Source organism: Linepithema humile, chromosome 2 (genome assembly GCF_040581485.1).
Source record: "Linepithema humile isolate Giens D197 chromosome 2, Lhum_UNIL_v1.0, whole genome shotgun sequence".
NCBI lineage: Eukaryota > Metazoa > Arthropoda > Insecta > Hymenoptera > Formicidae > Linepithema > Linepithema humile.
Window position 1 is genome coordinate 128,224 of NC_090129.1, and position 18,523 is coordinate 146,746.

The following is an 18,523-nucleotide window of genomic DNA, read 5'->3' on the forward strand; positions in this document are numbered from 1 at the left end:
CCTAAATCTGATAAATTACTAGAAATGCTGTGTGCTGTATGGTGCATTTTCAGTAGTTTACTAGATCACTTGCGAATTGCTACAAGTTGCATAATCTGATGTAGGCTTTACATACATCATTCGATATCCAATAAAAAAAATTGTGCTTTCTAGGAACAATATGTAACACTATATTAATCTCAAGAAAACAAATATTTCTTATTATGGTAGTTTTCCACCAAAAGACACAAGCGACACAAAAGTATTATTCTCTCTATTGCTCATTGAATATCAAACAAAGACAGAGTGATACTTGTGTCGATTTATGTCAACTTGTGTCCTTTGCTGGAAAACATACGAGGGTTGTTTTCCAGCAAAGGACACAAGTTGACATAAATCGACACAAGTATCACTCTGTCTTTGTTCGATATTCAATGAGCAATAGAGAGAATAATACTTTTGTGTCGCTTGTGTCCATAGATATTTATAGTATACACTAGACTGTTGACTCTCTTATTTACCGAGCCTAAAAGATGGCAGCAAAATCTATGTATTACATAGCGTGTCGTAAGCGGTAAGTTACATATCATTATACACACATTTTATGTGTATGCGTACCGCTTGCTTCGTATGCATGCGTCATGTTTTGTACATACTTTCTGCGGCCATGTATTTCAGACAAGTCAACAGTCTAGGTATATTATAAATGTCTATGCTTGTGCCTCTTGGTGGAAAACTACCTATATAGGCTGTATTTCAAAATTCACTGCCAGTACTGAAAATCTATAATTTACGTTACGTATATTGTAGATTTTCAATACTGGCAGTGAATTTCGGAACGCAGCCATATTTGCACAATAGGGTATAGTATAGATGTTATGTTTGTAACCCTTTTTATACCATTTGAAAAGCATCAGATACATTGGCCTAGTTTACACCGATTGTTTAGTACGCGTACCAAATACTAAATCTGCTTCTCCGATAGGTATAAATCGTTTAGTGCAAAATCTACACCAATCAAAGAAGCTGATTTAGTACTTGGTACGCGTATTAAACAATCGGTGTAAACTAAGCCATTAGAAAGTGTGTAGTGGTATTTAGTGGAGACACAATAATCTGTGGTTATGTAGTACTATTTGTTTTCATAGCTGCGTTTGACATTAATTCTCTCAACAAGATTAAATAAAAAAAAAGTTAAAGGCGAGACTACTACAAGACAAAACTAATCATGTCAAGTTATGCGAGTAAATATCACAATAGAATATAACAGTTCAAATAAAATTGCACTTTTTAATTTATTATTTGAATATTAATTTTTCTTTCAGAATTATGCTCGCCACTTCCCAAATCTTTAACTCAGCGTATTACAATTTGTGAAAACAACGAGCAGCATCTCGTCAATTTTTTGCAAAATTTGTTGCCATCATCTGATTGTAAATCTATTCCAGATGAATTGCGAAAGGTACTACATGGTAAAAAGATGAATAAAAGAGCAATTATCAAGATATAAATTGATTAATAAAAACGGTACTTTTATTTAAATTTTCAGGTCTTTATGTTTAATAAATTTAAGGCAAAGCACAAGCAAAAAATAAATCGCAAAGGCAAATTTTTATCCACCAGGAAAAGAGTACATTTTGGTTTGAACAAAATTGGTTACAAGAATAATATCAAATATTCTGATCTTTTACCCTTAAACCAATTATGGTTAAAGTATATGCAAGAAATGCTTGGTATTGTATCATTTACCGATATACCAAAGAATCCCAATAAAACAAATTGGGAAAATATCAATCAACAATTAATGAAAGCTGATTTTCATGGTGCTAAAATTTCAATTGACAAGTCAAGATGTCCTAGCTTGATAGGACTCACAGGAATTATCGTACAAGACACAAAAAGTACTTTTAGAATTTGTGGAACTGACAACATTATTCGAAGTAAGTGGCATATTAAAATACATTTACAAATTAATTTTTTTCTACAGTTTATCATAATGTGTGTATGTGTTCATGTGTATGTATTACATGTATGCATATACAGGTATATGCAATGCTACAATTTGCTATAAAAATTTGCACATGATTATATCGCTAAAATATTTTATTAAATTTTGCTTTAGCAATACCAAAAGATGTGATTAAGATTAATGTTTATTTAAACAATGGTGTAATATTAAAAGCATTTGGAAAGCTGCTCTCTGGGAGACCTGTGGAACGATCGGTTAAAAAATTTAAGAATACAAGAATAGTTCAATTATGATATTGTAAACATTTATCATAATACACTGTAATAAATTCAATACTAGACATTGTCCTCTATAAATTGTACCGTTTACAAAATAATATTACTAACAGTCTAAATAAAGAAGTTACCTCACAAGGTAGAGTATTATAGAAAATAAACAAAATTGGTTTTATAGATATTATAAAATTGTATACAATTGATAACAATAGTGACTCTTTTGCTCAATTTAGCTTAATTTCATATAATTAGCATTATTTATTTCTGTATAGCTTTCATTATTACTTTGCAGATTATTATTGTAAAATATTACAATTATAGAATTGATAATGTATATTTACTACACTTATATGTTACAGTATTTAGTCATATATAATATAGCATTATATTTATATATGTATATGTATAATATATGTATCTTTGTAATGTATGTGTAGGTTGTGTCATGTATACATATACATATGTACGTGTGTATGTATATGAAAGTGCATAACTATTAAACAATAATTAAATATCTTTACTTGAGAAATGTTTGACCCATATATTCTATTAAAACTATGGCCAAACATGACACTGATACAATGATAATTATCCTCAATTGGTATAATTATATATGTATATATATATTTTTTTTTGTTGATTACAAAAAAAGATCTACAATATTATTGATTAAGCTTAAGTCAGAATAAAGTAGTACCAAGTCATGTTACCGACCATCTTCGACATAACATTTTTTTTTATGATTAATATACAGTTGAATCATTGCACGATCAACTGTGGAGAATACTAAACGAATAGCTTTATGTGATGAAAAAAACACAATAGAAAACAAGACGAATAAATGTATGTAAATCGATCTTTTGTTTTCTTTTACACTTTCATGTATAATAGAAATTATTACTCGAGCATATCGATAACATGATTTTTCCATCAATATAAACTCTTCTTCTTCATAATTTAAAATAAAAAATAACTATTTTGTTATATGTAACATGAACAAGATATAGTTGAGTGATACAAGTTTACGCTACAAGGCAACTCATATTTAGGAATGTTAAAGGTGAGATATATTATGAGATATATTACTAAATTAATGCCTGTTTTGTGTATTTGTTTCCTGCCATACTACATACATACATACGCGCGCGCGCGTGTTTGTGTGTGTGCGTGCGTGCGTATAAATGTATTGATCCTGATCCATTGACATAGCATTGTACATGCAACACAAATATTTAAGAAGACATAAATGTTTAACAACATGACTTTATCAGTTTCTAGAAATATTGCAATCTAATTTATCTTAATATTTGCATAATTTAGATATAGCTTGCACCAAGCTGTGTAATGATTAATCAAATAAGGTGGGTACTATGCATACACATGTGAAGTCGAAACAAACAGAAAATAGCAGCAAATTATTTTATATGGTATAAGAGATGTAATAAAAACGATCATGTGTATGCTAAAAATCATTCAGTAAAAGATTAAAAGCGTGAAACATATAAAGAATGAGCAAAACTCAATCTACTTCATATTCTTCAATACATAGTAAGACAATAACAGCTTGCCATCAATTTCAAAATCTGTAATTTATTTTATGATCATTCATTCACGCAAATCAAACTAACTACGAACATGTATATTCGTATTATGTCCAAGCAAATATACACACAGGTAGATCTAGAACAACGTATATTTCCTATGTATACGCCAACATATTTTGAAACGTCTACAGATTTCCTCCATCTTGAAAGATCTTCTCGTTGCAATACTGATACAATAATATATGATCTACCCGATCTAAAAGATATTTTTATAACATTTCAATTTTGCGAGAGCACTTTATTTTCATCGCGATTTCATCGTTCATCATACGATGTTTCAAACATATATATTTTTTTACAGTGCTGTTATTTTTCTTTAAGTGAAAAAAAAGATCAACTCTTTAAGTTGCATAACTTCTTATTCTTGTTTACATACATGTGTGAGACTATTTGAATAAAATCGAAAGTCTTATCAAAAAGGAAGCATTGTATAGTTTGTACAAAAATTACGGTTTAACAAATTACAATTAATGTTGTTTCTGAATTTGATATTGTCGGAAAAAAAGCTTGCTTCCTTTTAGTAGCCAAAAGAAAGGCACATAGATACATATGTATATGTGAGAGCAAAAACAGTGAAATTATATCTTGGTTATTTTAACGCGCGTGCGTGCGTGTGCGTGTGCGTGCGTGTGTGTGTGTGTGTGTGTATGTGTGTGTGGCGCGCGCGTGTGTGTATACACACACGTACATTTTTACTATCTGCGCAACAATAATCCAATAGAAAGCCTGTGAGCACCGTATTTAAAAAAAGGAAAAAAAAACCCATTTTTTTCTTCTCTTTACACTTTACATCTTTAAATAATATCGGTTTTACAAAGTCCGTGTTAAACAACTATTTAAACGATGAAATATAATTACTCGATGATGTCTCTGCTATAAATTACACAAATTCATATTTAGATAGTATGTGATAACCTTCTTCTAACACATTTCGTCACCCATTATACTATAATCACGATCTAAACGTGGCAATTGTTCGTTTCTAATGATATTCATTTGTATTCGTTTTAACGATATATTAAGCTAACCAAACAATCTTGTTCTACCTAAACTTTATAGAAAAGTAGACTTTGTTGATCTGTCTCCTTAAATGTATTTCACATACCGTAACCTTGATAGGCTGCGGTGGACGCGTACACTTGTGCAGGCGTACCGTATACGTTTTGAGGTGCGTAGCCTGGTGCCATCATTCCTGGTCCTGCAGTCAACATTAGCTGAGGTTCCGCTGTTGCCGTAACAATCATGCAGCAGAAAGAAAATGTAGTTAATGTAGAGTTTGTTGCACGTTACTTATGAAAGAGCGAACTGAAAAGCTTTGCTCTTTCTGCCAAATTTTCAAACATCTTCCTCTGTTGTTTAGCTGAAGGCAAAACTTTTCACTCGGTTCTCGTAGTTGTGACAAAAAATCACTTACGCATAATCATAGGCTTATGCTCTTGATGATCAGTTTCTTCGATGCGTCGACTTTCGGCCTCTTCTAATTTATCAACCTATTCAACATATTCAACACTGTAAATATCATAGTGGTTCTCGATATAAAGTTGGTGGACATTATCATTGTTCGTTATTTTTACCTTTGTAATATATTCCCGCGCAACTTGTATAAGATACGGCATTGCGAAATGTAAAATGTGATGTCTCCATGAAAGCTCCAAGATAACATCCGGATGAAGTAAATCGTAACAATGAAATAGACATGCTGCGAAGCAGTCTTTAGAGCCTCTTTCCAGGAACCACTCGAGCAATTCTTGGGCGACTTCTGAATTTCGCGATTCCGCCGCGTATTCCATAGCATCCCTGTTAGTTGAATTAGTCGAATTAGCGAGTAATGAGATTCGCGTTTGCATATACTACAAACATTGCGCAGATTTCTAAATTATATTCGTTACCTGAATAGTCGATCCTTTTTGCAAAGCTCCACAGATTGCTTCCATCTATTATTTCCCTTGTACAAGTAAGCGGCAATTCTTCTAAACTCGATCAATTCATGTTTCTCGAGTTGTTGGGCTAACGCGATATTATCAAAATTATCGAACGCATCGATTGATGTTCGGAGACCTTGATAATCCTCCTCATCAATCAGCAAGCCATTCAACGCTTCATTGATAGCTTTGTTATTGAGAGCTTGAACCGATCTCAAGTATGGTTTCACTAGTTGTAGATGGCCGGTTCTCGTAAAGTATGCCACTGATCTAGTATGATCCATACGTGGAGCAAGCACGAGCAATATATCGTTTAGCAAAAGGGGTTTATACTCCACGTAAAATTGTATAGCCTTATAATAGAGCTCGACGTTTGCTACTTTAGTAATAACATCTTTAAAGTGACCTTCTCGCCAAGCTTCGGTAGGATGTTGCATCATCGCGAGGACTGCGTTGTCGTATTCCTCGTATTTATCATAGAGAAACACTAATTCGGCCCACAAATGCGCTTGTTCCGCCGCGCGTAGCACCTACAAGCCGAACATTTTCATTAGTTTATCGCGAATAATTAACCAATGTCCTACTAGCTTTCACACATAGAAATAAAAAAAAAAACTCACTTTCGGTATATTGACACGCGACCAGAAGAGTTCCAGATGCTCTCTCATTCGTTGAGGCTTATATTTACTGTAGAGAATAGCTAGCTCGGTAAACATTCCCATATGAGCTCGTTCGAGTCCTAAAGCAGCTTCCAGAAGATTAATCAGTTCCTCGAAATGTCCACGATCTTGGTAGTAATTGATCAAGTCTTCGAGTTCGTCAGCGTGTACGACTATGTGCAGGCCGCACATTTGGGCCAATCGAAATTCACCGCTATCTACGCAAGCGAAGCAAACCTCTTTCCAAGTACGCGTCGAGTTGGCTTTTCGCGCGCTATCAACGGCACCTTGAAATTCTTTCAGATGGACCAGTGTTATAGCTAAACGCGCAAAGTTTGATACATTGTTGTATAGGAGCTTCGCAGCGTCGTACATTTTATCATCGAAGCATCTATCGCCGATCTGTGAGAACAAAAGGAAAGATTCATAGAAATTGTATTACGCTGGCGCAACGCACAGATGTAAATAATTCTTTATATCGTACCTTTTGTATGTCAGCATGATTAGGACCAGATATAAATTCCTCGAGATCTGCAAGCCGATTGGTTCGCGCGTACGCATATATCAATTCGCTCTCGATAAACGATTCGCGTGCTTTTTTACGAGCCATTTGGAGATAGCGGACTAAATCTTCCCAATGTGAAGTCCTATGTGCAGTTTCTACTACATCCACGTATGCCGATGGATCATCCGCTTTGATAAAACTGTCGATCGCTTCTTTAACCAAACCCTGCTGTAATTGAGCCCTGGCGAGTTGCGACCACACCGGCGGCTCGTTGCATCTACAAACAGACGATTTAAGTGAACCTATAAAAACCTACAAAAATCGAAAAAACGTTAAAAGAAATAACATAAAAAATTCCAGGAATCTTTTTTTTAATATCCTCTCCATACACTTTGTGTTTCAATTTAAATTAAATTGTGCCTAAAAGGGAGCGATCTGCAAATGTTGAGAATATTCGAAAAAACCTAATAAAAAAATTGAAAAAGGTATCGCGAAAAAGCTTTTCAGATATTTCATTCTCATCTTACAGAATACGTTAAACGTCACGAGAAATGTATAAAACATTTATAATAGTGATAAAATTTGGTTATTAACTTTTTCATGTTTTTCTTTCTTTTTATCAATTCAATCCCGGAATTTTTTGGCCATACAATGCATGTGTGTGCGTCATACCTTTCTGCAAATTCGTAAGCTCTATCCAAATTGCCGACTTGTTCGATCAGAACCTGAATAGCTGATGTGTTGACGTCAAACTTCTTGAAAATGGCAAAAGCTTCCTCGTAGAGCTCATTGTTAATGGCGATGTTGGCGATATCCGGAGCATCGTAATTGTCCAAGCGATTAATATACTCCATGACACGCGTACGATCGGCTTTGATAGCTGTCAGTATCAAGAGATTTTGCAAATTACGATGATCGCTGAACACACTGCTGTCCAGCACTATTTTTTCGAGAAGTTCAATCAATTCGTTGGGCAAGTCGGCCGTCATGAAAGCTTTGACGGTAACCGATATATCTTCAGGATCTTGCGTTTCGGACAGGGCAGTTTGAACCACTTGATCGATCAACGGTCGCTTGTACGGATTGCTCTCCAAAAGTACTTCCGCCCAAAGATCAGGGTCTCTGCGTCTCACCAAATATCTAGCTTCACTCTTGAACAGACTATTCTCATTGCACACGCTTATCAGCTCGCGATCGCACTGGCCACGTTCGTACGCGATGCAAGCCAAATGGGGATCGCGCTTCTCGCAATACTTGCCGACGACTCTACTGTCGTAAAATTGATTCTCTTTGAGAAATCTTTCAGGATTGTTGTTACTATCGATGTAAATCTTGGCTAACGCGTTGTGAGTGGCGGGTTCTACGCAACCCTCGTGAACACGAGATTCCAACCACGGCAGCAAGAGTTTCAGCCGGTTTCTCTTCTCAACCTCCTCGACCAGTTCGTCGGTGGAAAATTGTCCGCGCACCACCAGTATCAGATTCTTAATGATGTCCTCCGAGCAGTCGACGTCTAACAAACCACCCACGACCACCGGTAGACGCGATGGATTTACCTTCTGCACGTATATCTCGATATATTTCTGCAAGTTATTGCGATAAAGGTAGAGAACGAGATCGTGTACAAAATCAAATCGGTCGCACACGATTATCAAGGGCAACTGATCCGATAGCTTCGCCTCTTTCAAAAAATTCTTTACGCGTTCCGGATTGTAACAGTTGCTCTCTCGACATATACGCTCCACTTCCTTGATCTGACCGGTCTTGCACGCCGCCTGGATATACTTGAAATGCACCTCCTGATCCTGGCTGAAATTCACGATGGATCCCAAAAAGTAAAACAACCCCTCGTAAGACTTGAAACTCTCAAATAAATCTATCAGCGCTTTAGTCGTCAATTGTTCGTGATATTTGGTCGCGATTTGTATGCAGATTTGCAAATTCTGTCTTATGTTAGCCGTCAACATGGCCTTCAAACATTCGAGAGAATCTTCCACGGACAATGTCCCGAAGAAGCCTACAAGCCAATCGGGCGAAAGCAAATGCGTATGCACCACCGCTCTTTTAATGTCGTACAAATCCGTGTAGTGTTCGAGCGCACGTTGCAATAAGCCAGCCTTCTCGCACAGCTGCGCGACGTGAGCCCTGTCGTAATGAGTGAACATTTGATTACCCAAGATAGCATCGGCCACTTGCGGAGCAGACATTAAATTCATCTCCAAGAGGCGAGTTTGTAAGGCACCCTCGCTCGGCCGATTGTTCTTGAGCGCATCCAGTAGGAATGCCGTGCATTGCTGCACCATGTTTTGCTCCATAAATATATCGACGATCTGATTGATATCGGCCAATGGTTCGTCGTCTTGGACCAGCATCTGTGCGAACGCCACACCCTGATCGGGATTAATCCTCATGACATTCCGCAAGAGAAATATATAGTCGGGAGTATACGAGACTTTCTTGGCGTAGAGAACAATCTTCTGGAATTGACCGGTCTCCGCGAAGCATTGGATAACCTTATTAGGAACGTTGGCTCTCAAGTAAACACTGAGCGCTAACGTAGGATCCGCTTGCTTCACCAGATCTCCCAGCTCCTCGCTGCACTCCAACTTGTCTTCCTTCAGCCACTTCTCCAACAGTTGTTTACGTCCCTGAACTAGTACCGGTCGACATAGTTCCAACGATTCGTACTTGTTCAGCTGTCCCTGATCCAGAAGAATACCAAAGTACTGTAGAAGAGGTGACGTTTGACCTTGGGTAGTCGGAACTTGCTGAAATCGTTGAATCGTCGCGGGCGTTCTGAGTATTCCTTTGGGAGCGTTAGCCGCGACCTTGGCCGCCTCCGCGTATTGACCGTTTTGGAAGAGCATGTTGAATTTTCTTACAAACAAGTCTTCGGCTCCCGACAAGTTGTTTCTCACGGCCATTCTTAATGCCAATTCTGAATTCTGCAGTACCCCATTGATGTAGGGGATTATATTCTCCTCATCCACGGATACGGACAAAACTTGGCCCTTTCGATTTACTCCAATTATACCGCCGGAAGCTTCGTGCGGAGCGGTAACGAAGATAGTTTCTCCCGAGATACGATTCATAAATATACAAGTCGCAGACTCGATATCATACATATGTATATAACCATATTTGGTGATTAAATATATGACATCGTATTTCGAGCTGACTTGCATCGCGACAGGAAAATCATTTCCGGCTTCGGGTGGAAAGAACACGTCCACCGCTTTTTTAGGAAATGGATGGTTACCCGCGGGTGGTTGACCGACTTCAATAATATGAAGCTTTGCTCCTTGAACTGTTCTAACGGCAAAACAAAATAGATTGCTCGCTTCCGCGTTTCCCTCCATCTTGAACTGAGCAAAAGAGGCGGCGTGCCCCTCAATTGGCTGCGAGCATTTCCGTTCCACTGAATACAGCTGCATAGCACCGACTACTCGGTTATGTTGCGCCGAAATACCGATCAATAATAGCCATGTTTGCTTTGGATCTGTTCTATAATTGATAATCTGACAGCCGTTCAACGATGAATGTCGTTCGAACATCTTATTCGGTGTCGAATCGCCTTCCATGGACCAGTGATACACTGCGGTTTCCGTTACCAGTGCCAATGTGTTCAACGATATCCATTTCCAAAAGACTACATCTTCCGTCATCGTATGAGCTTTCATCTTTGATTTCATTTCAATGTTGAAAATTTGCAGTGTTTTCATAGCTATACCGAATAAAATAAAAGTAAATATTTCTTTTAGTAATTCTCACGTATTTGGCGCTTTCTCCATGTTTCAAATTATTTTGAGAAAAAGTGTACAAATTTTACTTTTTAGCTACTTTGTAAGTAAAATTATTGCAAAATTTATCAATTTGGCAATTTTTATTAATCTATTTTCTCATGTTACATTATTGTATATTTTTCCCCAAAATCAAACATTTACACATGTACATACCTTTAAGAGCAATGACTTTACTAGCTGGATTCATAATTGCAGAATCAGCAGAAATCGGTCTTCTAATAGGATTGGCCGAGTCATTCATATCGATAATGACTACCTGAGCAGTATCACCGACCTTTTCTCTAACACAAATAAATTTGTCAGATTCCATTGTAAGTGTATTAAAGCTGACATTGCTGGCGTTAATCCCCACAGCTGTAAGCTGTAAAAATAAAAGATGTAGATATATATCTGGAATGTAGCTTACATAGCCAACTTTATATTACTTGTTTTTTAAAAAGTAAATTGATTATCAACTAGATACTCTCTCTAAAGAGATATATTTTTCGACAACTTTTTCAAGTCAAAATTTTTTTACAAGTACTAAAGTGACATTCTGTGAAAAATCTTCAATTACTACAAAGCTGAAAAGTTTCAGGTGTGTATTATTTCCTTAAATAATAATATTAGAAGATGTAGATTAGAAGACTAGAAGCAAGACAAATGTATCTTAATAACGCCTAAACTAATCGAGACTGAAAAATCAGCTTTCCTATCTCTAGAGATTAAACCAACTTTACCAATAATACATCTTTTACATGTAATTATTTAAAACAATTACAGTGCGTCAAAAAATAAATGCATTGTATCAACTCATATTTATCCTCCACAGACAATTGAGTTGTATCGCAATGCTTAAATTGTGGATTGCTTGCTGTTATAATATAATCACAAAATTGCAGCAAAGTGATTCGTAAAATTAATTTTATGATAACATAATATTCCAACAATATTGTGATAGCCATATGTTACTCAAATCAAATGTGTCCCTGAATACAATTTACAAAGTATTTATTGCAAATGGAGAGCATGATTTGTTTCGTTCGTAACACATTTAGGTCAGGAACGAAAAATACAGTCATTAGATTTCCTATAATATTTGAATGTTAATATTGGCAACATATTGAGTTTTGCGTAAAACAATAAGGAAATATTCTATAAGAAATAGTTGCAGCAAAGACGGAAATAAGGGGCGTATACGTGGCAGATATAAATCCACGATAGCATCATGTGTCACGTATAGTTCATCAGTAGGAAAAAAAAATTCATTTTGTTGCGTTTCACCTACCTATAAGTAATATACACATCAATTAAGTATATCAGATAGTTAACCTGTGCCACGAATCTCGCCAGAAGAATACAATCATGACCGCACGAGCTATTCGACAAGTCGAGTAATGTTATCGAATCTTACGCGAATAGTACGACAATGTTATAGTTGTCAAAGTAATGTCAGTTTCGTAAAATTGTGCTTCCGTTCCACGAGAGACGAAATAACTCGTCAACAAATTAACGACTCATAAAAAAGATGTCAAAGCAATAGTTAAGAAAATGTTCAGCGCGAGAAGACACGGTTAATATAAATATAGCAACAGTAACCTTTCGTTTTTTTACACGAGAGAAATATCACAAGAAAATAGATAACATACCTGAAGATGTTCTTGAAACCTTATGGGTAGTAGCTGCGTCATTTTGCTGAAATATTCGAAAAATCTCCAAGGTTTTCAGCCGCTGTCTTTTCTACGGAGTAGCCGTGCGGCTGCGGACCCAACCGTATCTATTAACGAGTTATTCCTACTTATTGAGCGCTTTTTATTCCCGAATATTCGACATCAACCATCAAAGCGCAAAACCAACTGACGGAATATAGTCGCTACTCGCCGCTGCCACCCATCATGGCCGCCAACGCCGCCCCTCTGTCTCGAAATAGTTCCCGCGTATGAAAATTCTCAACCGTTATCTCACGTTAAATCATGCTTCGTGGCTGAAATCACGCTGCAAATATCGATAATTAATTTTTAATTAACACTGGTATTTGTTTTTGAACAGTTGCTGGCGACGATTTCGATGATATTAATGTTCAACTTGACGAGAAAGACTTAACGCTAAAGAGCGGAAGAATACAAGCACGACTTGACACGATTGGATTCAGTGGTAAATCTCGCGCATCGCCCCTTCCCTTTCTCCTTTCGTCACTACGCCGCTACGAATGAAACCGCAACGGCGCACGAATGTGTGACGTTTTCATAGTCAATTATAAAATCCCCTTCTCTTTTCATTTCTAGTTATATCTTTCTTTTACTTTAAAGTATTTTAAAAGTTATCACCATTGCATCTAGTTATGAAACAATTATGCATTGTACGTGTAATTCATATTATTTACAATACAGAAAAAGAAGAGATGGATGTAAAATAAAGCAGTTGTAAAATCGATTAAATTCAAAAATGATCTATGTGTTCTCACATAGTAGTATTACTTTTATTTGTACATAAAAGTTTATGCAATTGTCACAGAATTTAACATACTTCATTTTAGTGACAAAATAAAAAAAACAGTGCCATTAGTCGAACAGACCAAAGCCCATGTCGTCATCTTCAGATTCAGATTCTTCTTTAGCAGGCTTCTTCTCTTCTGTTAAAATAAAAATTAAATTTGTCACATTTATGGATATACATACATACAATTCAATATTTGTGTGTATATACATACACATTAATTAAATTTATAATTAATCTTGACGAATCAACTCGTCGATATAAAACTTAAAAATATGCTACTTTAATCGTATGATAGCAATTTTTTAAATTTATAATGCAATAATTTACCTTTCTTCTCTTCAACTGGAGCTGCCGCGCTAGCAGCAGGAGCTGCAACACTTGCAGCAGCTGCTCCACCAACTGGCATAGATGACAATTTCTCTCTGCCTAAAATCACAATACATTATTGTATAATTTGTGGAAAAAAGAACCAAATTTTTCTAAGCAAAACAATATTTTTAATAAAAATATGTAGAGATATACCTTTAGCAATCAATTCATCGATAGACTTTCCATTCAATTCTGAAATGACTTTTTTCAGTTTTTCAGCATCTGTTTCAATTCCAACCGATGACAGGATTTTTTCAATGTCATTTTGGCTTGGGGAAGCTTTACCCCCCAAAACAGCCAGCATATAAGCAGCCACGTAACGCATTCTGCAAAGCAATAATTTTTATTAAATTTTTGACACAATACAATTTACACAAATATAATCATTTCAAACGCTAATTATGTTTAGTAGAAGAAAGATTTATAGACTTGATACAAAAATAATAAGTCTAAATGTGTATAAGACATAATGTTTTATGTGAGACAACATAACCTATCATACTTGAGAATATGAGTTTTACTCTATGAAATGTTTATTAATTTTAGAAAAATTATATTACATGATATTTAAATTTGACGAATGAGTGCTGTAAGATAAAGAAAAAAGAAGAAGATAATATCGATTAGACGTTACTTTGCATATATTTTCACGGGTCACACTCGTGCAAACATGATGCAGTCAAAAATATCCAATAATATGACGCATTGAAAAATGCCATCAGATAAATATGGTAATCATTTTAATCGACCAATATTCGAATAATTCAGAATGCAGAATATTTCTATATAATATAACTTTTAAATTAGCCTCACATACCTTTAAGTCTTACGACACGAAACGTGGACTCCGCTCAAACGATACAAACGTGCAAAAGCGAGCACCGGAAGAATGGAATGGAATGGAATGGAAAAGTGATGGTAGAGAAATGGAAGAAACCAAGAAAAATTAGTATGATAAGATGGTCATCATGTTAATTGGGAACTTATATCCTACTGTCGCGCCCTCTCGACCATTTCTTTCATAATCAAAGCTTTACATTTTCATTTGCAAAAAAAAAATGATTATTTAATATTTTTATAGACAAAATATTAATATATATTTTGTATTATATTCTTATAAATATATGCGTAAAATATTTTAATAACACGAAATATAAGAAAGATAACAGGTCTGTTCTTTATAGCTGAACTGGCTGCACTAGTTCAGAGTTTATCTTTCTCCTTTCAATAGGTCTGTTCTTTATAGCTGAACTGGCTGCACTAATTCAAAGTTTATCTTTTTCTTTCTAATATGGAGGGAAAAAGATAAACTCTGAACTAGTGCAGCCAGTTCAGCTATAAAGAACAGACCTAATATGGAGAGAAAAAGATAAACTCTGAACTAGTGCAGCCAGTTCAGCTATAAAGAACAGACCTAACGTTATTCGTATCAGGGTGCAGCACAGATGTCTATACTAGTACTAGATCGCTAACTTTAGACTTTGACGTATGGAAAAACTGAGGCTGGCAGGATTTCCGGTTTCGGTCATGACACCCTACAACAAAATGGCCGCTTAACAACTGCTCAACAACTGCTCAACAACTGCTCGGCATCTTTCAAGAATTTTTACAATGGCCGGTATTCATAGTCCGTTCTTATATTCAAGATCGTTTTAAGCACGATTTTATATTCGCTCTCTTCGTCAGACACAATCTATGTGTGACAAAGAGAGCGAATATAAGTCCGTGCTTAAGCAATTTTGAATATAAGAACGGACTATGAATACCGCCCAATATTATCAATTTGTATCACCACGCCGGGTACCACATGTGCATACGCACGTACAGATATACACATACACACGCATTGTCGCCATTTTGTGTAGGGTGTCATGGCCGAAACCGGAAATCCTGCCGGCCTCAGCTCTTTTGACGAAGTTAGCGATCTAGTACTAGTATAGACATCTGTGGCCTCAGCTCTTTTGACGAAGTTAGCGATCTAGTACTAGTATAGACATCTGTGGGTGCGTTATGTTACTTGGAGTTCGAAATGGTACCAATGGTTAACAGTGATTTTTCAATCAAAATTTTATGTAGTTTATGCTATACATTTCATGATCTAACGTAAATAACGCCGTTGACATAAAATTTGTACGGAATTTTAGTTATAGTTAATTGAAGTGTGATATTAATTGTCAAGCAATAACGTGAAAATGGGACGCCGTTCAATCAACACTACAAAGAGTGGAAAATACATGAATCCTACCGATCAAGCACGTTAGTACTCGAAAACATAACCAAGCGTTTGTTCAAATACTTTTAGTAATTCGAAAGATATAGAATGTGAAGTATTTATTTTTTATTACAGGAAAAGAAGCACGTAAAAAGGAACTAAAAAAGAACAAAAAGCAACGACAATTAGTAAGAGCGGCCGTTTTGAAAGGAAAAGATCCAGCGCAGATTATCGAAGAAATGGAGAAAATTGATCAGATGGGTTAGTGAAAAGAATATGTTTTGATGTTAAAGCACAACATTACATGTAACTGTGTTTTGAACTCTTTTTTCAGAATACAATGTAATGCAACCACCTCCCCTGAACGAGAAAGTATTGAAGGACAAACGAAAGAAACTTAAGGAGACTTTAGATCGTGTCTTAAAAATGTATGTAAGTATGTAAATAGCATGATTGTAAATTTCCTTCAATAAAGTATTGGTAAGGTTGTGACAAAGTTAATGATTGACTTGTGATGCAACATAATTGATATATCGGTCCTTTATCTTTTAGGCGAAAGATGATCAAGAAAAATGGGCGGAATTGAAAGAGCAATTGATTCAATATGAACGTAGAAGGATAGATTTGGTTTCTTATTTTGAAGCTGTGCGACACGCACAGCAAGTACAAGTTGATGAAATTCCATTGCCATCAGCAGCCAATGATATATCTAGGATGTATCCAGGTAAACACGATAAGTGTAAATATTACTATAAAAGATATAGTTGTATTATAACTAATGCATATTTTTTTTTTACAGGATCTTTGACATCTCAGATTCCATTGCCAGATATGCCGCAACCACCTGCACATATGTATCCACCTCATCCTCATTATATATCGCAACATCATCCTTTGATAAATATACCAATACCACCAAGCATTTTAAAGAAGACCAGTGCATATGCAACTTCTCCATCGATGCCTACATTAGCACCTAATAAGGAGCCACCTGGTGTACCACCATTTCCACCTCCTGATCTTTCGAGCGACGATGAGGATGTAGCTGAAAGTGTGAGTAAAACATTATTTAAATTAACAACTACCAACTGTAAAATAGATTCAAATAATTTTCATCTTTAATACACAATATCCATGTATTGAATAGGTTAAGGATCCTCCAGCAAAATCGAGAACGATAAGATTCGCCGATGATAAGGAGGATGGCAAACAAGAGTCTGAAAATAAGGAGAAAGACTTGGAGAAAGAGAAAGAAAAGGATAGAGATATGGCGAAAGTAAAGCCAACTACACTGCAACAGAAAATGTTGGCAATGGCAGGACAAGATATTGATCAATTTATGCGAGAGATGGAAGTCGTCCATAAGAAGAGAGAGACAGAGCGTGCTCAGGATCTTAATGCGCGACTATCGCTTCTCGAGGCAGAAAACGAATCCAATGCTAAATCTAGTAACAACAAATCCAGTAATAAGGGAGATGATGAAGAACTGGAACCACCAGGAGCATCGGACCATCTCTCCGGACATGGACAGCACACATCTCATCCTCATACGCAGCATACACAACAACATGCCATGCCACCGATGGGCATACCACCTCCATCTTTACTTTATCGACCACCACCACCACCGTTACATCTGAGAATGCCACCACCTCCACCACCTCGTATCGGACTCCGATTACCGCCTGGTGAGCCACTATATATATATATATATATAAAATTCTTTCTGGCACTTTAAATTTTTAATTTTTCAAATATATAACATTCAATAGAAATTTGATGAATTTAAAATGTAAAACTAACTAATGTAAGTGTACTCGTTCCTATACAACAGAAATAACATAATTATTTTACAGGTCCTCCACCTGGAATACCGAGAATATTAAGACCCGGCCCTCCAAACATACCTCGAATGCCACCGCCACAAATGCAAATATCAAATATGTCGAACATAGCAAATTCCCAAATGCAAACGCAGTCTGGAACAACTGCACAGCCCAAAACGCCCAATGTCCTTTCTGCTGCGCCGCAACTAATTAACAGAAAGGACAAAGATGGAAAAAGTACAACTACTATCGAGGCCAAACCGCAAATTAGGAATCTAGCTGCTGATGTTACTAGATTTTTACCAACATCTTTGCGTGTAAAAAGAGACGATAAGAAGAAATCCAGCAGTATCTCCAGAATTACGGAAAGGTTACCGGAAGCGCAACCACTTAGAACTGCACAACCTAAGACAAAAGACGACGCATACATGCAATTTATGCAAGAAATGGAAGGATTACTTTGAATTTGGAAGAATGTATGCTTTACTTAAATGGAATATTATTATTATAAGCATTCTGTTCAATATACACAGTGTGTGATTAAGAACATTTTTTGTTATTATTTAATAACATATGGACAATTGTGTATTTTTTTCAATATATAAATAGATGCGAATGGACTTATACAAAATTATAATTTATCAGCTTGGATAAACAAAATTTGGCCAAGCTTTATCATTTTTTAAATTATTTTTAGAAATGACGAATAGAAAATATAACAATTATAAATTTTAATCTGTTTTTTGAACTTTTTCTTTAAGCTAGTTCTTCCTTAAGAAAGTAATTTTATTCTTTATAAGTTTTATCTTGTTAATCTTGTCATAAGTGTTTGAATTTCTTCAATTAACAGGACAATTGTATTTGATAAAAAATTGAAGCCTACGATTAAGATAAAAATAATCATATTGTCAAAAATGATTTA

General features: G+C 35.8%; 4 protein-coding genes across 4 annotated transcripts; 2 read left to right on the forward strand and 2 right to left on the reverse strand.

The window, feature by feature from the left end:
- The first annotated feature begins 900 nt into the window (after positions 1-900).
- Pop4 (ribonuclease P/MRP subunit POP4) lies at positions 901-2,739 on the forward strand. The gene is made up of 4 exons (XM_012369493.2): positions 901-1,223; positions 1,305-1,441; positions 1,529-1,919; positions 2,102-2,739. The coding sequence occupies exons 1-4, from the start codon at positions 1,208-1,210 to the stop codon at positions 2,239-2,241; spliced, it is 684 nt and encodes a 227-aa protein (XP_012224916.1). The 5' UTR covers positions 901-1,207; the 3' UTR covers positions 2,242-2,739.
- A 1,054-nt stretch (positions 2,740-3,793) lies between these two features.
- Positions 3,794-12,833, reverse strand: Chc (clathrin heavy chain). The gene is made up of 9 exons (XM_012369472.2): positions 12,345-12,833; positions 10,870-11,077; positions 7,586-10,637; positions 6,893-7,190; positions 6,370-6,810; positions 5,717-6,279; positions 5,402-5,624; positions 5,242-5,317; positions 3,794-5,052 (listed from the first exon to the last, which is right to left on the reverse strand). The coding sequence occupies exons 1-9, from the start codon at positions 12,384-12,386 to the stop codon at positions 4,925-4,927; spliced, it is 5,031 nt and encodes a 1,676-aa protein (XP_012224895.1). The 5' UTR covers positions 12,387-12,833; the 3' UTR covers positions 3,794-4,924.
- Positions 12,834-13,128: 295 nt separating this feature from the next.
- RpLP2 (ribosomal protein LP2) lies at positions 13,129-14,540 on the reverse strand. Its single transcript, XM_012369495.2, has 4 exons — positions 14,381-14,540; positions 13,717-13,889; positions 13,522-13,620; positions 13,129-13,327 (listed from the first exon to the last, which is right to left on the reverse strand). Exons 2-4 carry the CDS (start codon positions 13,886-13,888, stop codon positions 13,257-13,259), a joined length of 342 nt encoding a protein of 113 aa, XP_012224918.1. The 5' UTR covers position 13,889; positions 14,381-14,540; the 3' UTR covers positions 13,129-13,256.
- A 1,052-nt stretch (positions 14,541-15,592) lies between these two features.
- Positions 15,593-18,148, forward strand: LOC105673682 (WW domain-binding protein 11). Its single transcript, XM_012369483.2, has 7 exons — positions 15,593-15,819; positions 15,911-16,036; positions 16,110-16,207; positions 16,328-16,499; positions 16,575-16,828; positions 16,923-17,463; positions 17,632-18,148. The coding sequence occupies exons 1-7, from the start codon at positions 15,756-15,758 to the stop codon at positions 18,063-18,065; spliced, it is 1,689 nt and encodes a 562-aa protein (XP_012224906.1). The 5' UTR covers positions 15,593-15,755; the 3' UTR covers positions 18,066-18,148.
- Positions 18,149-18,523: the final 375 nt, after the last annotated feature.